This window comes from Haliotis asinina, chromosome 15 (assembly GCF_037392515.1).
Source record: "Haliotis asinina isolate JCU_RB_2024 chromosome 15, JCU_Hal_asi_v2, whole genome shotgun sequence".
In the NCBI taxonomy this organism is placed as follows: domain Eukaryota; kingdom Metazoa; phylum Mollusca; class Gastropoda; order Lepetellida; family Haliotidae; genus Haliotis; species Haliotis asinina.
This window is the reverse complement of record NC_090294.1, coordinates 37320223-37344465: the sequence shown is the minus strand read 5'-3', so window position 1 is coordinate 37344465 and position 24243 is coordinate 37320223. Positions and strand designations below refer to the sequence as shown.

The following is a 24243-nucleotide window of genomic DNA, read 5'->3' as shown; positions in this document are numbered from 1 at the left end:
GTAATCTAGAACGTGGCGGCGATATGAAAATACCAGCGGCAAAAACCAGCGGTTGTATCGCGACATATTATTACTAGTGGAACAAGTTGCTGAACTGCTGTTGCGGTGTGAAAGTGGGATACAAAATCATCGTTTTTTGCCTTAAAATTTAACACCCTTGAATTTTTAATTGTGGGAAATAACAGTATTTTCCGGTTTTCTCACTGTCCATTAGTTTGAATGAGTCTCGGGTGATTACTATTTTGGTTAAACGCATCTTGGATACATCGGCGAACCCTGATTCAAACTGCTAAGGGACGCAACCCTGCTCGGTGAATTGTGGCGCCACAAGACCAGTAAACATCCGGCATAGAACTGATCTTTCGCATCGGATCGTGTGGTCAGGCTCGTTGACACGGTTGACACATGTCATCGTATCAGAGCTGTGTAGCTCGGTGCTCATGATATTAAACACTGGATTTACTGCACAGCCGTCACATAACTGGACCATTACTGATACGGTGTCAAACAAGTACAAATAATGAAACTAGTGGTGTCTTAGATGAACGGGAAGCCCTTGCCACCTTACATGAACAGTCTTGTATTACAAATTGACAGATGGTAACGCCTGGTCACATAAGGTGTTCGGGAAAAAATAGATGTTGTTTCGTATTTCATTCTTATAATGGTGTAAAACCAATTTATCGTATCATATAGCAATATTGTTTTAATATTCAATATTATATTTAATAATGAGGCCACTGGTGGGGGGTTCTTGTTGTTGGTGGTGGTGTTTTATTTTATTTTATTTTATTTTTTATTTTTTTATTTTTTTATTTTTTTTTTTTTTTGTTATTTCTTTTTTTTTCCTTTTGTTTTTCTTTTTGGTGGTGGTGGTGGGTTGTTTTGTGGGTTTTGGTGTTGTTCTTTATTAGTTTTAGTAGTTTTTTTACTTGTACATTTTTACTTTATTCTTCATATATATTTGCGTATGGTGGGTGGGTGGGTGGGGGGGGAGGGGAGGAGTTGAGGAGGTTCTTGTTTGTTTGGCCGGGGGAGGGGGTTGTTTTTTTATCTTTATTTGTCTATTTCTGTATTAATTATTATTTTCATTTATTTTTTTTTATTTCATTTTATTTTTTTATTTCATTTTTTTTTTTTGGGGGGGGGGGGTAGGGGTTGGGGGAGGGGGATCTGTTGTAATTGAAGTGTGGATCTTTTGTATGGGACTGAGGGTTTGCGGGTTTTCTGTTTTGGGTTTACCCTTTTTTATGCATTTTTTTTGTCAAGATGCGTTTAAAGAAGTATGGTTATGCCGAACTAGAATAAGCGTCCCTCTGACTTCGATATAACTGTAGTTTACTGTAAATCATGTCTACCAGTGGAATTTGTCACAATAAACAGGCGACTCATCGCTAAGTATATCACCTGCTCCCACTCTAAGTCATTAATAATTTTTCAGTAAGAATGTTTAGCACCCCAGAGGAATTTATCAGTAAAGTGTTACAAAAGGAAACACGGCGTTAAAGTCTACACATCCGATGACTGTCGGACACATCTGAGGATTTCGATAAAAAGATAATAATCAAGAGTTCACCGTTATATTTTCACCTACTGAATAGTCGGACAAATTATCGGGCTGTTACCATGACTACTTACACAGAAAATGGCGCCAGCTGCGAAAATCAATTTGTGAGGGTTATTTATAATACCGGAGCAAGAACATATGTGAGATATATTGTATGTTGATATTCTGTGTCACTATCGTTATTATCCATATTATCCATTAACGACAACAAACGTGGTTATTTCTCGCCAGATATTCACCTGGAGCTAAGTATGTACCTCGTTCCATACATTTCCATATAAGACAGCAACTAATATGAAATCGTACTTTTTGATGGGCAAATGCTCTTTGTTCCTTGAGTGGATCACTCATGCTAAATTACAGAGACCGAAGTGTATATCTGTCTTACGAGGTCGAATAGCCTAGTGGTTAAAGCGTTCGCTCGTCACGCCAACGACCCGGGTTCGATTCCACACATGGGTACAATGTGTGAAGCGTATTTATGGGGTCTCCGCGGTGATACTGATGGATTATAGCTAAAAGCGGCGTAAATCCACACTCACTCACTCACTCGCTGTATCACACGGTGTTTTGGAGTTAATAGCAATAGTTATTTGAGCGCCCTTTAAGTCGATTCCTTATTACTATCAATAGCAGCATGCACTGGCTTTGCATCGGCTTGTGATCAGGTATCGATATTTTTGCTGTTTGTCATTTAATTCAGTATGCTGAAACATGGAGACCAAAGGGGATTATCTTGCAACAAGTTTTGTAATTGCTTAATAGTTAATTCAGAACCCTTTAAATCAATTTCCTGCCACTGTCAATAGCACCTATGCTGTTTTGTATCAGGTATCGATCGCTGTTTGACATATGATACAAAAAAACTGAAGTAAATAGGCTGACGCAGGATATATTACGACACGGTTCGAAACTCCTTCATACAAATGGTAATTTAAAAGCGCTTTATATTTTTTAATCTATATCATCACGACAATAAGGAGGGGCATATCGTACCAGCATCAGTTAGTTGTCGAAAGTTTGCCAGACATTTGATAGAATTTATATTGATATTTGCCATGGAATTCGGTATATATTTCATAAAAGAACCAGTGGCGCTAAACTAGGTATCTGATATTTATTGGATCTTGTTTCATATCTATAATGTGCAAATGTTGGTTGTATAAAGATATGTTAAATTACCTGTAACATTTTAATCTTTAATGATAAACAGATATAGTATGACATGGGGTTTAATATTTTGAAAGATGAAATATTTCATACTTTCAAAGACATTTGGTGATGTATTACCAACAGAACATCTTGAATATGTGATGCTCTGTTTACGTTGAAATCAGTTTTCACCTGCAGGTATTATTAACATGAGTATGGCGTTGGTTAGAGAACGTTAGATATATCTAGAGTTTAATCATCAGCTGGCCATCAAACTTGTAAAAGTGATTTGATTTCATTACACAGACGTGCGTGATTTTCATTAATCGTAAGGTGTTAATTTCCTCAAAAGGGCTAACCATTCTTGTCAATGCCAGGCCCGTCGTGATAAAAGGCGACGTCATAATTATTATTTAATACGTCACCACTCCGTAGGATGCTATCACCTACCGTTATCGACCGATGAAGGATCTAATAATCTGCAAATGATGTGGAACCTAGCAACAGCGCTAAATTGAATAGCAACGGAAATACACAGACGGTGAACATTGACCAGGGAGTAATCATTGACAACAAACCATGTACATGCATTTGATATGAGCGATTGCCGTCTACCCATGAAACAAGGATTTCTCCCCAAGGTATCAAGGCGTGGCTCGATTGTGCAGCAGATAGAGGGCTATGAGATAAGAACCCTGTTTTTGTGTAGTTGAGGTTTTACTTGACAGAAATATGGATTACGATGAACAAGGGCGGATATCCCGACGCTCGGTGAGTTGAATTTACCTGTACTGATGTAGCTACTGTCACAGAACACCTGGCAATGCTGATGTTGGCAAGGGCTTTAAATCGATGTATAATATCATATAATGTATCGTTATATACATGCTTTTTAAACTGAACATAACGTTTATTTCACATTTCAACAGAATCTAATGTCAATTGTTCATTAATATTTCCTGCACATCTATGCGCGTTTATAGAAATGACGCATACATCCCGGAATCAATATTAAGGATACACACTTATAAAGTACTTATGTTTAAGTGTGTACTTTAAAGATCGACTGAGATTGTAAGTGAATGGAATACTGTAGATTCTGTGTTTTTGTGCTCTAAGAAAAAAACATGTATCAACAATGACAGAAAGCAAAGTTAACGTTCTTTCGCGGGTATTGACGTCATGGTTAATTAAATATAGCATCAGTGTGAAATATGTGTGTAAGGTTCAGTTTACGAATGTGTATTGTGTTGCAATGATGTTTTTGGCAGATACGGTTTGGCAACACGATCTTGTAAATTTTGGGGAAATATTAGCATCGAATGTCAAATTGAGATTCAGATTCATTAAAACTCCTCTAGGCTACAGTGAGTGAGGGAGTTTTGTTTAACGCCGCCATATTTTAGTTATGTAAGTTTATTGTGGTAGGGGGAGATAAGGAAGTTGTTTCAAAGGCATTTAGAAGTTGTGGAATCAAACTAAATATGCTTTATGGTTCAACTTTTTTATTGTACAAGGTCACAACGTTTCGAGACAGTTCCTAGTCTCTTCTTGAAGAAGAAGAATATGAAGAAGAGACTAGGAACTGGCTCGAAACGTTGTGACCTAATATAACAAAGAAGTTGAACCATAAAGCATATTTAGTTTGAAGATAAGGAAGCCTAGTGGATAAAGCGTTCGCTCGACACGCCGAGGACCCGGGTTCGATTCCCACTGGGAACAATGTGAAGCCCCTGGTGTCTCCTGCCGTGGTATTGCTGAAATAGTGCTAAAAGCGGCCCAAAACTATACTTACTCACTTACCTATTGTTGTAGCCAGGCCAAAGTGATGCAAGTCCTGACCGTTTCACAGCTTAATGAAACCAAAAACACGCTCTAATGATGCTGAAAATTGTATAAACATATATATTTGGGTCGATAAGTAATGTCGGCCAATAAGCATAGGTTTCTGGAGTGCGCAACGGTTTGCTATGTCTTAAAAAATAGTTACTCGTCTCTCTCTACTCTGTCATTCGACGTGAATGTGTAAAGGCTGCGGAAAACTTAAACTAACATTTTCTTTCAGGGGTGGATTCAAAAGTATTTACCCCAAATTTTTGGACTTCATGATTTGTCCCATAATACTCCACCCATCTCGGGATCGTGGGTGAGTGAGTGAGTGAGTTTAGCTTCGTGCTGCTTTTAGCAGTATTCCCGCAATAATACCGCGGAGGACACCAGAAACAGTCTTCACACATTGCATCCATGCGCGGAATCGAACCTGGGTTTTGAACTTACATTGTGCTTCAGTGCTGTTCAAGGGCACATCAGATAATCTGTCATGTGTACAACATGATCCAGTTTCCTTATTTGTGTCAATAACAGTGCCCCAAATCCCCTAACACTCCACCCACCCCGGGATTATGACCCCGTGTCACACGCCTCAGCATCGGTTAACAAAGTACACAACCCACGGCATTTTACCGCAAAAAATAGCATCACGGTGTACATTGTACCTGCCGGGGCTTCAGCACTATCGGCAATGAGCTTAGTGAGTGAGTTTGGTTTTACGTCGCTTCTATCAATATTTCAGAAACATTATGACGGGAGACACCAGAAATGGGATTCACATATTGTACCCATGTGGGGAATCGAACAAGCTTCCTCGGCGTGACGAGCGAACGCTTTAACCACTAGCTTATCCCCTCCCGCCCCTCAACTCTAAAGACTAATACCATGATCAGTGACGTGTTCTTTTTTAATGGTCATCTCTTTTCACAAATCCGCTTTGTTGCTGGTCTAGGTTGAAGATGAGATATAAAATATACCGTCGGGGTTAAATTCCAGCTGTGACTCTATCCCGAGATACTGTATGAATGACATCCTTTTTCTTAAAATATGACGAGATATGTAACTGTAGAGGGACAACAGCATACAAATCGATACAGCTGCGTCGCCGCATACTATAATATAACACTTCCATGACACGTTGAGCCGTGAAGGTCCGGGTCTTCAGCAAACCCGTTCTTTTCCTACAGAGGTTACTCAAGTCATATCTTCCTGCTTTTCTTTACGTGGGACGATATGACTTGAGTAACCTCTGTGGGAAGAGAATGCAGCAACCCACGTTTGTCGTTAAAAGCGACAAAAGGGATTATGTGGTCAGGATGGCTGACTTGGTTGACATGTGTCATCGTGTCCCACTTGCGTAGATCGATGCTCATACTGTTGATCACTGGATTGTCTGGTCCAGACACGATTAGTTACCACCACCATTCAACAGGTATATTTTTTTTAGTGCGACGTTAAAAACAACCAACAAATGGTTGCGCTTGACTACATTTCTTTGTCATCTTGGATTCGTCATATGGTGCAATGTCTTTTCCATATGGAAAATACTTACATTTCGGGAAAACCCGAGCCTTACTTATTATTAATGTAAGACAATAATGTGCTGATGAGGCAGATATCGCATCTATCTGTGTAACTGAAAGTAGTGCCAATCACGTGATCTCATTTGCATAAAAACCAAGAGTATTGGATTGGCTTATTGTACCGACAATACCGCCCATTATATAAGACTGCATGTATTATCAAGAGAGAAGCAGCCCGTGAAGGTCGTGGGGTAGTACAGGCCTTCAGCAGCCCATGCTGGCCATAAAAGGCGATCATGCTTGTCGTAATAGGCAACTAACGGGATCGGGCTGACTTGGTTGACACGTGTCATTGGTTCCCAACTCCGCAGATCGATGCTCCTGTTGTTGATCACTGGATTGTCTGGTCCAGACTGGATTCTTTGCAGACCCCCGCCATATAGCTGGAACATTACTGAGTGCGGGGTAAAACTAAACTCACTCATTCACTCATCAAGAGAGAAGGAAAATGTAAACAAATAGTAACACTACAAAGACAAACTAACAAGCTAATAGATTAAACAATACTTATTCCTGACATATATTTATCAGTTTCATAGGCATTTTAGAAGTTGATGAACAATAAGAAAATATAACAGTTTTTGGATAACAGCTTCTATATTTATTATGATGACACTTTCGGTATAGCTTCTTATACCGTAGTAAAGCAAGATTAAAGCAATAAAGCATAGATATACCGAAACGTCGCATCAAAATAAATAAAGAAGCTGTTATCCATAAAGTATTATAATGTTTTCATAGCATATATTTAGGACAGATAAAGTCCTCTGCTGATACTCTCTATAAATAAACAACCCGCATGTCACAACGATTGGTTTCAATATTCATAATAAGGACTGACAAACGGGAAATCTCACATTCTAATTATGGGTTCATGAAGGTGATGCCAATCCCAAACCTTTCACGAAAACAAAGCACATTTTCTCCTTAATTCGTTGACCTCAGATCTTCTACTACTCGAAAACCAACGACGCTCATCAGAGAGGCTCGGATTTAAACCCACCTTTCACTCGGTACATATATAATTCCTACTTTCACGCTGCTTTTCATGTAGTGCATAAATAATCAATAGCTGAAACAAGCAGCAGGTATATATTGACTGATAAGAAGAAGTGCACTTAGCTTTCAGCACGATATTGACCACATGCTTCAGAATGTTGCGATTGACAATGTCATTACATACATACAATGTATGAAATGACTGAAATTATAGAAAGTGAAGATCCGGGTCAGAAGTGATCTTCATGATCTTCAGTACCCTAAGGGTACGTAAGTCCACAAACATTCAAAGTAAATTCAAACTTTCATGTTTTTAATCGTAGCATAAGTGTCTTTTTATTTGCATGGCTAGGTTTCCCAAATTGCTGCCAGCTGAGGGGATGATGTAAATCCAGCTAGGGTCCATGCAGGTAGCAAAGGTACTGTAAGTCCCCATGGTCCCTAGTATGGTGATCTACCTTCAGTTGTTAGCAAGCTATAGCCCATTTTTATCTTGTATTGTCCTGTATAGATACATTGTTTTAGGTATAGTTACTAGTTTTATATTCTCATCTGTGATATTCTAGTTGTTTTACTGTCTCTTGTTGACAGGTTTTATAATAGATATATATATATTTCATTTCAGTATTAAATGTTCTCGTCACGATATGGCTGAGATATTGCCGATGTGACGATAAATATTAACTCACTAACTCACTCATTCAGTACCCTATGCTTGTCGTATGAGACGACTAACGGCATCGGGTGGTCTGACAAGTCATCGTATCCCAGTTGTGTAGGTGGATGGATATGCTGTTGTTCACTGGATTGTCTGGTCTAGACTCGATTATTGGAAAACTGCTGAGTGCAGAGTAAAACTCACTCAGTCACTGAAATTACGAGCTCACGGAAATAAATCTGTTGGCTTGTTTTGTCATGATAGTGAAATCAATGGTCGAGTCTATGTGTAAGCGTAAATCTAAATCCACCATTAAATGACGTCGCAGCGGATACAAAAATTATCATTATCATAATTACGGAATTAAGTGTTACGGATACGTGTTCCCCAAGTCTCACAAGCGACAAACTGACTTTGCGTTCGGGCCCTATGATATGACACTGATAATTACTTGTCATCCTACTCGGCAAGCGCAGGTACATGCTCATGTTATCAGTCACCATTATGTGTTATAGTGAGTGAGTGAGTTTAGTTTTACGTCGCACTTAGCAATATTCCAGCTATATGGCGACGGTCTGTAAATAATCGAGTCTGGACCAGACAATCCAGTGATCAACAACATGAGCATCGATCTGCGCAATTGGGAACCGATGACATGTGTCAACCAAGTCAGCTAGTCTGACCACCCGATCCCGTTAGTCGCCTCTTACGACAAGCATAGTCACCTTTTATGGCAAGCATGGGTTGCTGAAGGCCTATTCTACCCCGGGACCTTCACGGGTCTTATGTGTTATAGAGATTGGCATATTTACTGGCATATGGCCCTGGGAGACGCAACTCAACAGCACTAGCAAAACGAAACACATCATATGCAATGGAAATATGTGCACATGAATGATTTTCAGTACGAAAACATATTTGTCGCTAAGATAAAAATACAAATACAAAAAAGGTGGATATGAATGTTTAATAATATACCGAAATCTAAAAACGCGAATATTCAAAATGTTTGAATTTACATGAAATGAGACAAATATCAGTGCGAGGTGGTTTGTGTTTGATATTTAGATAATCATCCTCGTCGTGTTACCAATGATACCAACATCGCCGCTAACGGAGGCCCTACTCGTTATTACTTCCCCGTCAGTCTTAAGTGGAACATTTTGACGACCTCTTATCGCATCTCATCTGGTTATGAATAAGCATCATTTGTGTGTTCCCTCAAGGACTCACGCTGGTATATTTGCATGTTTTCATAAACAAACATGGTTTTAAGTCACTACTGGATCACCATTTGACGAGATTTGCGTTTCTTTTGGAGCTGAGTATATAAGCGACGACAAGGTATTCACGCCCACTCATTTCACTGAAAGGATAGGAATAAAAAGCGTAAGAACTGACTTGGCGTATTTATTTAGCCTATAAACACACATGAATAATAATCCTCGTTGGATGCAAGTCCCGGGTAGAAACAGTCTCGAGCTGTTTGTTTAACACCAGTGCACTTGTCACTGGCTATGTGTATTTGTGCACAAGGTCCATCCTGTACCACTGGTTGACGGGTGCATATGATGAAGTCCGCATATAGACACGTTTTCATAAGACCTGTCACCTGCGTACTTCATGGGGTTGTTGTGTGGATATGTCGTTGCATGATATTCTGATTATCATCCCGAATCCCATATTTGTTGAAATTGGATTTTGTGTCTTTCTACAAATTGTGATCGGGCAGAATATTTGTTGTCATGGCCGTAACGTAGGTGTAGTTGCTGCTGTTATCAACCATTTGTTTGCCTCAGAAGACACTGTCACATTCAAGGCATAAAACAACATTTCCAACACACGACCACCTCCATCGTTGTCGTCGTCGTCGTCGTCGTCATCATCATCATCATCATCATCATCATCAACATCATCATCATTATCATTATCATTATCATTATCATTTGCACCAAGAAACACGTGTAGGTTTATAAATACTAGTAAGAGTATGGACAGAAGTTAAGAGCAGTGACATTGCCATTACATTAGATCGTGACAATTTCGACAAATTCTTCACGTCTTCATGGGTAAAATATTCCAAAACCAAATTTTGTTACATTACCAAGTGATTTCACTTGTAACTTGTGGATAGTCATCAAACTTTATAGCAAAACATATCGCAACAAGTTTCTTTTTAATGTTCTTTACCCGTGAATGTCCCGGGGTAGAATAGGCCTTCAGCAACCCATGTTTGCCATAAAAGGTGACTATGCTTGTCGTAAGAGGCGAATAACGGGATCGGGTGGTCAGGCTCGCTGACTTGGTTGACACATGTCATTGGTTCCCAATTGCACAAATCGATGCTCATGCTGTTGATCACTGGATTGTCTGGCGCAGACTCGATTATTTACTGACCGCCACCATATAGCTGGAATATTGCTGAGTGCGGCGTAAAACTAAACTAAACTCACTCACTCACTCACTCATTTTAATGTTCTTTTGAGTGCAGTGTCGTAGATTAAACTTAAAATAGAGCCAGACCACCCGATCCCGTTAGTCGTCTCTTACGACATGCATAGTCACCTTTTATGGCAAACATGGGTTGCTGAACCTATTCTACCCCTGATCAACACAAGCCTCTATATTTGCTTAGTATAGACATAAAATGCTAATTTAGATATGATCTTCAAACCCCTCCGACCATCAACAACAGAGATTGCTCAAGGGTGTATTTTTTTAAACATTCAGTGCACTAATACTATATTTCCACTTTATATATATTTGTTTTCATATACGTGCCTAAATTCATATATTACAAAGGATATTGAGAGAAGGAAGAGACAGCGTTAAGGCAGTAAGATGATTCTATATAAAAATGAATATATCATGATACATAGGCGCATTGTTTGCATTTGACGTGCGGGATTAACGCGGTAGTCGAGGAAATTCGCCTACAGGAAGTGTATGGAGCGGCCTTAGAATCATCTTACACTAACTGCAGGGCCGAGCGTTCGGGTGACCTTGGTTAACAATGGTGGTATTGTAACTACCTGTTTCACTACTTCAGGTGGCTGTCACATAACTGCACAACCGAAAGTTGAACTCGAAAATACATTGTACACGGTCCTAAACAAATATGTTGGCGTTTCTTTTTGTTCTCCCCCCTTAAGGGCTCCTATTCAGAATATACTGTTATTATGTTGAGACGAAAGAGGGCTTGGTCAGTATGCGAGTTACAGTGAGTCATACAACATCACAGCACGTCAGATGCCATAAGTATCCCTTTCGTGAACACCACTGTGACGATCTAGGTTAAAATGTAATTGTAAGAGGCGGCCAGGCTCGCCGACGTGGTTGACATATCATCGTATCCCAGTTGCATAGGTCGATGCTCATGCTGTTGATCACCGGATTGTCTGGTACAGACTCGATTATTTACAGACCGCTGCCATATAGCTGGATTATTGCTGGGTGCGGCGTGAAACTAAACTCACTCAGTAGCATGCAGAAGAAAATGGAAGTATTTTAAAGTCTGATCTGTTATTCTTGGGGCTGCACCTCATTTGATCTAATAAGCTCTTCTGCATGAGGTATTCTGTCGTTTATCAGGATAAAAATTTTCTGTGGTACCTTTATCAATAGTGAGGAGTTTGGTTGAACTCTAGTTATGTTGGGTGGGGTCATTATAGAAACACACGACAACCAACACATCATTATTCGTAAAGGCCATTTAGGACAAGTTATTAAAATCAGTTTAAGATATAATTTTTACCACGAGTCAAGTACCTAAAGCAAAGGCGAAATAACAAGAGAAACAAAGAAATAATATCATCAAAAGGAGGTACAAGTAGTAGAAGGACGGTTGAAAGTAGGGGGTTTGAATACAACAAATGAATAATTATCATAAACAAAGAAACACAGAAACAACGAGCTTCAATCATGACAAACCAAGTTGGAATACAAACAAGTAATACAACTATTTAAATGGTAATACAAAGAGCCAATTACTCTCGCCTTGTTACCACCAAGTGGTAATACAATCAACCAAGTCATGACACGAAGACTCAAGTGGTAATACAATCAACCAAGTAATGTCACGAAGACCCAAGTGGTAATACAATCAACCAAGTAATGTCACAAAGACCCAAGTTGTACCACAAACAACCAGATAATGCCATAAAGAACCAAGTGGAAATACATTCAACCAAGTAATGTCATAAAGAACCAAGTTGTGACACAAACAACCAGATATTGTCACAAAGAGCCAAGTGGAAATACATTCAACCAAGTAATGTCATAAAGAACCAAGTTGTGACACAAACAACCAGATACTGTCATAAAGAGCCAAGTGGTAATACAGTCAGCCAAGTAATGTCGTTAACCATCAAGAATGCCAACAAGAGCATGGGAAGTGAACGTACTAGCAAATAGATGAGGTTAACCTATTCGTGTCGAGTACATATTGCACAACACATGCCAACACGCCCCTTTACGTGACAATGTACGTTACTAGGAAAAGAGTCTCACGTTTTTCCTGAGAATACAACATGTGCCCTAGCATGTCTAATTCCAACAATACAGAAGTATGATGATTAATTAAGACAGCTGCTACCCGTAATTGCCACCCGAAATGCTTGAATGTTAAGGACCTTTTATCAATGTGTTCTGTTATCCATTATCGAAATCTTTAAGTTTAAGTAGTAACGTGTGTATGGGAGAGGGAGAGAGTTTAGGTTTACGCCGCATTCAGCGCTATTACGGCTACAAAAAGCACAGGTTACTGGTTATCAATTCTAATCAGGATCTCTATGAAGATCTACATTTTCATACCTTCCCATCGGTCCTGTAGGAGAGTTTCCGGAAAACCGAGGTGTCTAGACGGACGGTATTTATTTCGGACAAAATTGTAATCATAATTTAGATTTTTTATTTTATTTTATTTTATTTTATTTTTGTATCTATGAAATACACCATTTGAACGGCAAACAATAACATTATAGAATTGATCATTTGACAAACATAGAGGTGTGGACCTAATTTCTCGAAGTTCTCTTAGCGCTAAGATTGTCGTAAGTGTCATACATTAACACTGACTTATGACTATCTGAACGCTAACAGCGCTTCGAAAATCAAGGGCCAGGGTTCGTTCTATGAAACAGAAAAATCTGTCCCAGAAAATGCCTTGAACGCCTATCTAAAATACTCATTTTCACTGGACATATCAGATGTTATGATATGTACGTTAAAAAATTCCATTCCAACTCCCCCCACCCTCCCTCTCCCGCCCCCCCAAAATTAATTGCCTATACGTTCACGGACATATAATCATTTTGATATGCTGACGTACACATCTGTTTCAAAAACACACGCCCCACCCTCTCTCTATATAGCTTCACCTACTACACTACCGGACAAAAGACTGTTTGCCTTCGCGTATAATTTGACTGCAGCTTAAAAAATAAGAAATGTATGGTTTGGGGCGATGTATTTCATACAGGTATCAGGACTGTGACTTAGACCTTGCACTGTCTCCTTGACAGGTTTCAGCCTGTCAACGTTCCCATGATGTTTGTAATATTGGGAGCCAATCCAGTCACTCGTTTTGCTTGACAGTATATTTACCGATATGGATATGATTACCATTCATACATATTGTCCATTAAGCAGTTACATAATAAGACCGATATAATATTATATGAAGTACCTGTACTTATTATTAAGATTTACCGTTACGTAACGGACCACGTTGACCGTTGTGTTACGCACGACCAACGCTACGTCACCTGCATAACCTGTCGGACGCAAGTGCTAACGTTCACAGGTGCCCATAACTTGTCATATAGGGGTCTGTTTCCGCTGGCTACTGTGAGGTTATCTGGTCAAGTGACTGCAGTGTGTCTCTTGTATAGCCCAGTGCCCTGGAGATGGTTTTCAAAACATTACCTTGTTAAAGCTGACTTTCGTCATGGAGGAGCCTGTATGCGCCGATTGGAAAGTGGAATCTCCAAAGGATAGATCTGATTCAAAACCAGAATGGGTTGAACGTTGGTTTCCTGACGAGGTTAGTAGACCGGATATAGTGATGATCATGTTGAATATAGTGATTCGACAATTCATCGATACGCATCGATGCATCCATCCATATGCGGCCGATAGAGTAAATCGATATAAAGTATTACATTGTCGTATATCCCGATACGATACTCAAATGGGCCACGATACATCGACTTTTAACTTTGAATATTGCCGAATCGCGATATCTTTATAAAAAAAAATATCACCCTTTTGTTTGATGGCTAAAATACATGCTTACATTTTTCCCTTCGTAAGTACAAGTTTTCTCGGAGATTCCTGCATCAAGAACTTTCAGTTCTAGTGCTTGCATACTATTAAAAATTCACAAAGTCCTTGTATAACCTTAATTGTCATGTTTCCGAGTGATCATTGAAAAACACTTCCGGGATTTGACGAAATATTTTAAAATGGTTTTGTTTTGATCTTAAGGTGTGTTATAGTTGATGTTAGAATGTTAGATTTATGTTATCGTGATACGTGTCGTTTCGCCACCCTTTATATCGGGATTTGAACCGCAATTTCAGAGTATATATAATATAACATATATATAATACTTTGTATATATAATGCAATATATCGTCGTGAGTAAAATTTTAGTATCGTAAAGTATCGTATTCCAAGTATCGCAGCGCTAGTTGAATAAATTCAACATTGGTCATAAGCGTTCAACATTGGTCATAAGCGTTCAACATTGGTCATAAGCGTCATAATAAGCGTATTGCTTGTTGTTCTACTGACAGTGTACTTATTGTGTATTCGTTTATTTGTTTGTTTATGCTGAGTTGTGGACGGGTGAATTTGGGTGTAATTTGCTACAGATAACAATAACCTCAGTCGCTCTATACGTCAAAGATTTCCATTCATGTGTTCCTCGCCACAATATTGCTGAACAAAGGCAGGGGTAGTGGAAGGCACACTCGCTAACGCTTTATGGGGTCTTTAAGTACGGCTGAAGGATATGCCCAGTGGTATTGATTTGTAAAGTACTTTTGTCGGTCGGTTTATCACGTAATACTGTTTGTCTGTAGAAATCCGATTAACTATTAATGACCTGCCATATTCGCTATGTGTAAAATTTGGAATTTGAAACGTTGAATAGGAAGACTAATTTTTTAAATATTGTGTATAACAAGGTTTTTTTTAATCTAACAGTTATATCTCTTATTTATCAGGATCTTCTGCTGTGTGTGTTTTAATGTAAATCGATATCAACAACTACAATCAGTCGGTTTTTAAATCATCGCGTCATCCAGTGATTGACGTCATGAGCATCAATCTACCTATTAGGATGAAATGTGTCAACAAATTAGCCATTGGCAGTCTTTTAGATAAATTAGACACCATTTACAATATGCATGGGTTTGTGGAATTTAATGTTAAGCCAGCTGGTTAGGCTCGGTAAATTCCCGATCTTCGCGGTTTTCGTGTCCCAGAGGATTGATTTATATGAATCACTTGTTTATGTTCAAGCCTCCATGTAAAATACTGAAGACTCGCTGTCTGTTTATATGTCAGAGCTCATGTATTCCTTTGCAACTCAGTAAATTTTAATCTAAGACAGCAGCTTGAAGTAGATTCTTTATCTACTGACTTAGAACACCTCGTGGGTGGGATTTTTACTGTAGATATACTTCAATGCATGAAGTCACACATCCGCTGAAGGTTAAATTCATCTGATGACTCTGGTGGGGTGGTTTTGTCACTCTAAATGCTAAAAATATACTCTTAAAACTGTATTTTACAATTAGAACGCTGAAAAATCATTAATCATATACATAACCATTAAATGTTAATTTAGTTCTTCAGCGATAGTGCGTGCGTGCGTGTGTTCAGACTTTTCGGTGGGAAGTAGACCGGGAAAGACGGGGAGGGATGCATATGGGTGGGGGTGGTGACGAGGCATTCTTGTTTCCCCCCTCAAGCTATGTCAACGCGTGCCTTATAATACCTGAGTCCATGTACTGCACATTTTAAAACTGTATAGTAATTATTCATGGCTTTTACATACATACTCACTATCCAACATGAAGTCCAAGTCTTATTCTACCTTCCTTGACGGATGGTTCACTAATGACGCTTACAGTTTAAACAGTATAAACAACGCCGCCAGTAAATACTTGCTCAGCCAACCTTGAAGGTACAACGGGCTTGCAAATATTTCACAATCCCTCACTGAGTACGGGGCTCGTCATACTATGTACCTATACAGACACGGCTGGTGATTCTCGAATACAAAGAATGTGCCCCACCCGAGAAACCTGAGCATTGTCACGAATATCATTCAAGGAAGAGTTTTTAGGGCATGACTTCATTCGAACCGGCGACAGTCGGGTAGCCTGACGATCCGTAATTGCGGGAACCTTTTCGACAACAGGTAAGACATCAGCTCATGTCGAATGTTACCCTGTGGGGTAGATTCTTTGTCACATAGCTAGTGTTCGGGTAGATCTGTAGGTCATGTTCGGGACGAATTATAGTGAGAGCGTTTCCGTTTCAACAATGTCAATTCTGTTTTAAGGACAGCGGGTATTTCCCGATGGGTGCTGATTTGTGAGATCGTGACCATAAGCTTCATGCGGTGAAGTGCAGTTACATATATTTGGGGGCAACTCGGTTAAGGTTAGAGACCCATTTCGTGCGCAACAAAATCAGTTAGTTTTGTGAAATCAGTGGCCCGTATTCCTGGGTATAAACAACGGGTGCATGAACGTGAAGTATTGTATTCGTAATAGCTATTTGTACGCAATCTATGGTAGATGCTCTCAAATGGGGAAGGAACGTGACCATTCTAGAATAAATATATTATTTCGTTCCACCTGATCGATAACGGGTACTCGGGTGTTCGTATGCATGTGACATTGAGATCCTGTGGAGTACAATATTAATATTTTATACATCTATTTTGAGACGCAGCCATATGTCGTTCAGTTTGTAATAGATAGCGAACGCTTGTGTACATATCTAACATCCCACGCTGATCTACAGTTTTGTGTCGATATCTGGGGGCGTGACTATTAACTAGGTGATATTTGCTCACTGAATCAAAAACCTTTGTGCTTGAAGAGCTTTCACGTATGTAATATACAAACATGTTGTACACTCTGCATGAAGACCGAATTTTGTATTTACACAACTCGATGGCAATCGGTGGCTTTGAGCGCTTAAAGAGAAGTTTATGTCAATTCAATATAGTCGGTAACACAAGAACCGACGCACAAGAACCGTGGCAAGTCATGAACTCAAAACCCAGCAAGCTCGTCTTAAATTGAGTCCCACGAGAAAAGAATATGGTATATATTACCAATCTATGAGTCACAATGGGCAGTAAAGTCTGTCCGCGTGGTGGAATTAATAACGTGCCGAATGAAGTAAATGTCAATAGTAAACAAAAGCAAACCATACATTTTCTGTCAAAGTTAAACTGACCTGATTCTGTGACAAGAATTTTGAACAGTACATTTATTTGTGGTTGACGAGTTCACATATTCGTGAGAGCTTGCGCATGCTTTGTTTAAGTTAGACCTTGCAAGCTATTGATTTTCATAATGGATTGATATTTCTCAGTTTATCAAGTAAACAGTTAGCCATTTTGTAAAATATCCAACAACCTATCACAAGCCTCAGCGAAATGTGATAAACGTGTCAGGAATTCATACTGAAATTACGTAAAGGAGATTGATATTTTTATTTTACTTCGAAATCGTTTATCTTTAAACGACCACACATACGAGTGTCTTAAAAGGCAAACGCAGTTATACAGTTACAGACATATATAATCAATAGTGAAAGTTTACAAAAGACACAAAATTAATAGATTTTGTGAACACTATGTAAATGAAGATTGATCTTGCTATTAGCTCCTCCTGTGGGTTTTGTGAATGTTTCTTGCGCATATTTAATATATATTTTTCATTCTGTTTGGCCTATAAGGCAGATTTGAAAACATTACTGAAATCATTGTCATACGCGAAGTATCAAAGCAGTATGTTCACATGATGTCAGTTGATGGCCACGGATAATTCTCATATCTCTCTCTCAAGTCGATAAATGAATTCAAATCAGGATATAATATTATATATCATGTAAGCAGTAATTCTTTTTTTTGCCATTGTAATGTTGTTTTGCTGACTTTTAAATAAGTTGTTCATGCACCTTTCGTTGCGTATTTAGTGTTACATAACATCTAAAGTTAAGTTTATAGTGCTTACAAATAATGTATGAGTCAGACTTAAATATAAGACACGTATATTATGCACCGACAAGCTTTCAGCACAGACAAAATCCATATTTGGGTCATTGATATTCGTTTCCCACGACGTTTAGTAAACGAAATATAAATATGAGAAAAATTAGTTTGCTTTCGAATAAGAAGCCATAAATTGTTAAGTGGCTTGTGGCGTCACGAGAAGCAACTTTCGATTCCAATAGTGTATGAAAACGATCAAGAGCTACTCAAAACAAAAACTGTATGAAATCACGAAATTAAGGCGAATACATTTACATCTATAAATGTATATGTCAGTAATGAACTTCTAATTATTAGAAGGTAACGCGCTCATTGAAGTCATAGATGATATGAAAGTTTACTAATAGTTATTTAGTCAATCATTCATTATGACATGCAATGGGCTCTAAGATGCAGAAATTCTGCTCAGATCCACTCAACAACAGTAATGACGACGACGATAATGATGTTGATGTTGAGTGAGTGAGTGAGTGAGTTGAGTGTTCCGCCGCTTTAGCAACATTCCAGCAATGTCTCGACTGGAGACACCAGGAATTGGCTTCACACCTTGGACACGTGGGGAAATCGAACGTGGGTCTACGGCGGGACGAGCGAACGCTTTAACCTCAGTGCAAACACTATCGCTCCTACTATGATGCTGATGATAATCTTGTACGTGCTTTGGACCCACCAAATCCAAGTTCATACACGTTCATAATTTATGACTAAAGGGATGTGATGATGATTTTAATGGAGTTGCATGTACAATGTGAATGATACCTCCGCTGCAAAATTAATGGACGAGGTTAGTGGCCCCCTTCTCCCCCTTTCTCCCCCCCCCCCCCCCCCTTCCTTCTCATGTACAAAAACAAGGTCAAAACGACAACCAGCCCGCCTGCCACGCCCTCTCCGAACATGTATTCAAAAGTGATGAAACTCCCCCGCCTAACCAGAAAATGGATGCCCCCTTGAAATATTTCCATACTCTCTCTCTCTCTCTCTCTCTCTCTGAAGAACAGGCAACATATTTTTAGGTTACAGTGTCTTGTGTGACATAGGCAATGTCATGTTATAAAGGGGGCGGTGGGGTAGCCCAGGGTTAAAACGTCCGCTCGTCACACTAAAGACCCGGGTTCGATTCCCCACATGGATAACATATGTGAAGCCCACCTTTTTAGTTGTATTGCTGTTACAAAACAATGTAAATGTTCAATGGACATATCTCCAAAGCTTTCTTTATAAACCAAATGCAGTAAACAAAACCTACCTAAAATACTGCGAGATATCTGAAGTTCGTCACACAAATGGTGGCTAAGTAAAATATACACATGAACCAAACGTTTACCTCGAGACAACCGTAAGTTTGACACAAATCTAGTGTAGTTCGACTGTGAAGATCCGGTTTAGAATTGATCGTTAGTAACTTATGTTTGACGTAAGAGGCGACGAATGCGACAGGGCGGTCAAGTTCGCTGATTTGGTTGACACATGTCATCGTCTCTCATTTGCATAGATTGATGCTCATGCCATTGATCACTGGATTGTCTGGCCCAGGCTCTATCATTTACACACCGCCACCATATATCTGGAATATTGCTCATCGCTGCTGTAAACAAACCAGCCAGTCTTCTTGACACGAGCTGACCCCATGGAAAATGGGTTTGAGTGAAGGTATTCAAGGTTTGACCCATCCGCAACGTGATACAAAGTGTTAGCATATGTTAAGCCTTGGTCATTCTCTCCGAGGTATAAGGTGACATTAAGTGACATACGCCTAAGTGTACGAATACCCCTTCCGATAGCTGACAGCGCCAATGCTGCCCTAGTAGTATTCACCAGTTACTCCAGTCTCCAAGTCATAGAGGCGTTAGGGGTGGCCGAGTACTTAAGCATCACAATGAAGACCCGAGTTCGGTTCCCACATTTGGTACAATGTGTTAAACCCATCACTGGTATTCACCTCTGCCATTTTACTTGAATGTTGCCAAAAGCGTGGACACCAGAAATGGGCTTCACACACTGTTCTCATCTGAGAAATTGAACCAGCGTGACGAGCGAACGCTTTAACCGCTAGGCTATGACATCGTCCTGCTTTGAAAAATAAGGCATCACGCAATAGACCAGCTCTTGCAACTATTCTAATAAAAACGGCTTAAAGTATTCATCTCTATATGAATGGCAAGACGCGAAGGTTCGCTTGCAAAAGAATTATAATCACTTTAAGAACACAATGCACTTTCTTTTGCTTAATTCCAAATTTTGTTTGTAGTGTTTCTCTTGAGCCGTATATCAAATGTGAGGACAAAAGGACAAACTACATGCAATACTTGTTTACGCAGAAACGTATGAAAGATGTCTTTGACTCTTTGCAGACATGCATGGTGTATAAAAGATTCACTGAAGCGAATAGCTTCTCCCATATCAACTCAATATTAGAAAATAGCATTACATGCTATTTTATATCGGTGAATGTCCGAAGTCTTTCCCTTTCAAGTCGCGCTAAAGTACACTTTGTACTCACGAACGTAGAGAGGTTGTGGTCACTGTGGGCGACAAGAATTGCCGGAGGACATATCCAATGACCTTTACACCTTTCTATGCTGTCTGTATGTACACCTCTTGACAAGGCAGCGTGTTACATTTAACATGTCAGAAACAAACCAGATAACATCGGGACCAAAAGGTGAAAAGTTTAAATGACCGGTTTCGTGTATCCATGATGTGCCTTATAAGACGATCCATTACGTAACTTTGGAACACTAGAGGGGCATATGTATTTTGGACAGTAGTGTATTCATCTGTGCCATGACCTTGGTTGGGTAATGGTTGTGTTTGTAAATCATGTGTTACATTCTCAGTCTGACAAGAATCCCATCACATGCTTCTAAATAAATCCGGGAAGTCAGACCCAGACTCCATACCGGTAGGTCGCTGTTGTCGAGATATAACACCGACATCGGCGCCTGGCTAACAGATCACGTGTGTTTCGGAAGTTCACACGTGACATTTATGTGCTTCATCAACGACGACAAACGTTACATGACGTGTACTGTATTTAACATCACTACGTTTTAGACCAATCCTCATTCGTGATTGGTGACATTTTTATCTTGTCGGAACATTATGTACAAAATTGTGAGTGAGTGAATTTAGTTTTACGCCGCTGTTAACAATATTCCAGCAATATCACGGCGGGGGCACCAGGAATGGGTTTCACACATTCTGCCCATGTTAGGAATCGAACACTGGTCATTGGCGAACGCTTTAACCACTAGACGTCACCATCCCCCCCATGAAAGATATACTGAGCACAAATACGTAGGAATCATGAAGTATGTTTAGACACAGTACACATTTAAAGAAACCGAAACATATCGCCAATATCGATGACCCCTTCATATTTAAATTCCTCTGACATGTGGGGCGGTGGGGTAGCCTAGTGGTTAAAGCGTTCGCTCGTCACGCCGATGAACCGGGTTCGATTCCCCAAATGGGTACAATGTGTGAGGCCCATTTTTCTGGTGTCCCCCGCCGTGATATCGCTGGAATATTGCTAAAGGCGGCGTAAAACCAAACTCACTCACTCCTCTGACATGTACGATCAACAATTGAGCGTTTGCCTTTTTCAGCGTGAATAGATAATGATAATGATGATAATGATAATTATTCACTTATATAGCACCTAGTATCCATCTGACCAGTTGCTCACTGGACGCTCTAATCAGAATCTGATTATCATTACCCCGGATAACCCAAGCTGCCCTCTTAAGCGCTAGAAGGTTATAGTCACAAGACTCTATCTCACCGGGTACCCATTTTCTGCTGGGTGAACAGAGGCAAATTTGAACAAACTCACTTGCCTAAGATATGAAGTCATTAGTGCGTATCGTTTCTAGATAGGTTCGCCTCACTTCATAAATATGTTCTTACAAAAGCCAGAACTGTTTCTCTTATTCTATAATTCCATTAAGCATGTTTTTTATGATAAAATGTGATCATTTGAAATGGACGAAATACTCTCAAAGGCAGGCACACGTTTGATTCTGTTGTCTGAATAATGCATTCTTCTGTGAAAGCGACGAGCATTCAACAGATTTTCGAGATTATAAAACTCCATGTTTGTTCAAATAAACGCGAAAAAAGATGAATAAGGTTTTCGGTGACATAATTTTTATCAAGAAGTATATATGTATATTTCAAGTGGGCCTTGTTACGCCCATTTTGGGGTCCGTCTCAGCAATATCTGCTGTGTTGTAAAAACTCACTCGCTCTTATTGCAAATTACCGAACAGTCAGTCGCGGTTAGCTTCAACCTGACCGCTGACGCTAAGTGTGTTCGTATTAATTATTAGCAATATACCGTTATTTACGGGACAGTGTGTACGTGTAACTATCTAGTACAACAATGAATTTTAGTCTCGGGGGTTTTGTGTCTGATGTTTTCCTCCACGCAGTTCACGAAGAGCGGTGTGTCCTTTACAGCCATGTTTGCCTGATCACTGATCCAGAACTCAACATTGATCGATCTGATCCACGAGGAATACATGTTAACAATAAAGTGTTAATATCGGTCAGAAATCAATCATCATTCATCGACACATGGTGGTCAATACATACTTAATTATCGACGAAGTCGTTCGATACCCCAGGGAATCAATCAGTGACACTTTAAAATCATGTTTGGTACCCGATTAATCCTGTTGATCTTCCAGCCGAGGTTTATTTGTCCGTCAATTTATCTTTCCGCCCTGTAATACGGGTTTTTGTATGAACCTTTCAGTTATTTGCTGGACAGTCTGATTCATGTTTTGTCAAATATGGTATAGCAAGATAATGTCATGGTTAACTGCTGAGGCGTGGTATATCAAGAAATCATATCAAAGTTAATTGCTAAAGGATGGATATATCATGAGATCATGTCATGGTTAACCGCTAGAGGATACGTATATCTTGAGATTATATCATGGTTAACTGCTAATGGATAGGCATATCGTGAGATTTCATCATGGTTAACTGCTAATGGATGGGCATATCGTGAGATTTCATCATGGTTAACTGCTAATGGATGGGCATATCGTGAGATTTCATCATGGTTAACTGCTAATGGATGGGCATATCGTGAGATTTCATCATGGTTAACTGCTAATGGATGGGCATATCGTGAGATTTCATCATGGTTAACTGCTAATGGATGGGCATATCGTGAGATTTCATCATGTTAACTGCTAATGGATGGGCATATCGTGAGATTTCATCATGTTAACTGCTAATGGATGGGCATATCGTGAGATTTCATCATGGTTAACTGCTAATGGATGGGCATATCGTGAGATTTCATCAAGGTTAACTGCCAATGGATGGGCATATCGTGAGATTTCATCATGTTTAACTGCCAATGGATGGGCATATCGTGAGATTTCATCATGGTTAACCTCTAATGGATGGGCATATCGTGATATTTCACCATGGTTAACTGTTAACACTAAATGATGAGTATGTCGTGAGATTATATCACGATTAACGGCTGAAGGAAGGACATATCATGAGATAATAACATATTTAACGGCCAAAGGATAATTCTAAACTGGCGGGCAAAAGAAAGTATAGGTACACTTTCACAGCCCATAAAACAAAGACAAACGAAAATAGTTCAGTTTATATTATTTTATCGGATTTAGTGATGTTTAATGATATTCTCAACATAAAACAGAAAACTTTTATGTTTGCATTTATGCCATAATGGCCCAGAAAACACACAAGGGTTGAATTAGCACATTTTGTTAAAATCTCTCGTTACACCAAATGTCAGTAGCACACTACAATGAAGCATTGTCACTGTCAGTAATGTGTATGACCTCCTGCCACGTCAATACAGGCTCGGATACGTCTCCTCATTTGACGTAGTCAATCGTCTGATGACGTCATTAGGTATCCGTTGCCATTCTTCTGTAAGTGCGCGTTGCAACTCTTGACGATCATGTGGAACAGGTCTCCGAAGTCTAATTTGTCTGTCCAAGTGGTCCCATAAGTGTTCAATAGGATTTATATCCGGTGAGCAGGCAGGCCAGGGTAACACATGAACGTTGTTTTGCTGCAGAAAGTTGTGTGTTACTCTTGCAGTGTGAGGTCTCGCATTATCATGTTGGAAAATAATGTCCTGTGGTTGAGTTTG

The 24243-nt window shown here is 39.5% G+C and overlaps 1 protein-coding gene across 3 annotated transcripts in view; it reads left to right on the top strand.

The window, feature by feature from the left end:
• Positions 1-3413: 3413 nt before the first annotated feature.
• Positions 3414-24243, top strand: part of LOC137265185 (uncharacterized) — a 124929-nt gene continuing 104099 nt past the window's right edge. For 2 of the 3 annotated variants that reach the window (XM_067800528.1, XM_067800525.1), the window contains exon 1: positions 3414-3490. In XM_067800528.1, coding sequence (XP_067656629.1) covers positions 3452-3490 — 39 coding nt within the window. In that variant the 5' untranslated portion in view covers positions 3414-3451. Of the gene's footprint in view, positions 3491-16024; positions 16221-24243 lie in introns of those variants that run through there. The other variant, XM_067800526.1, reaches the window with a different exon arrangement.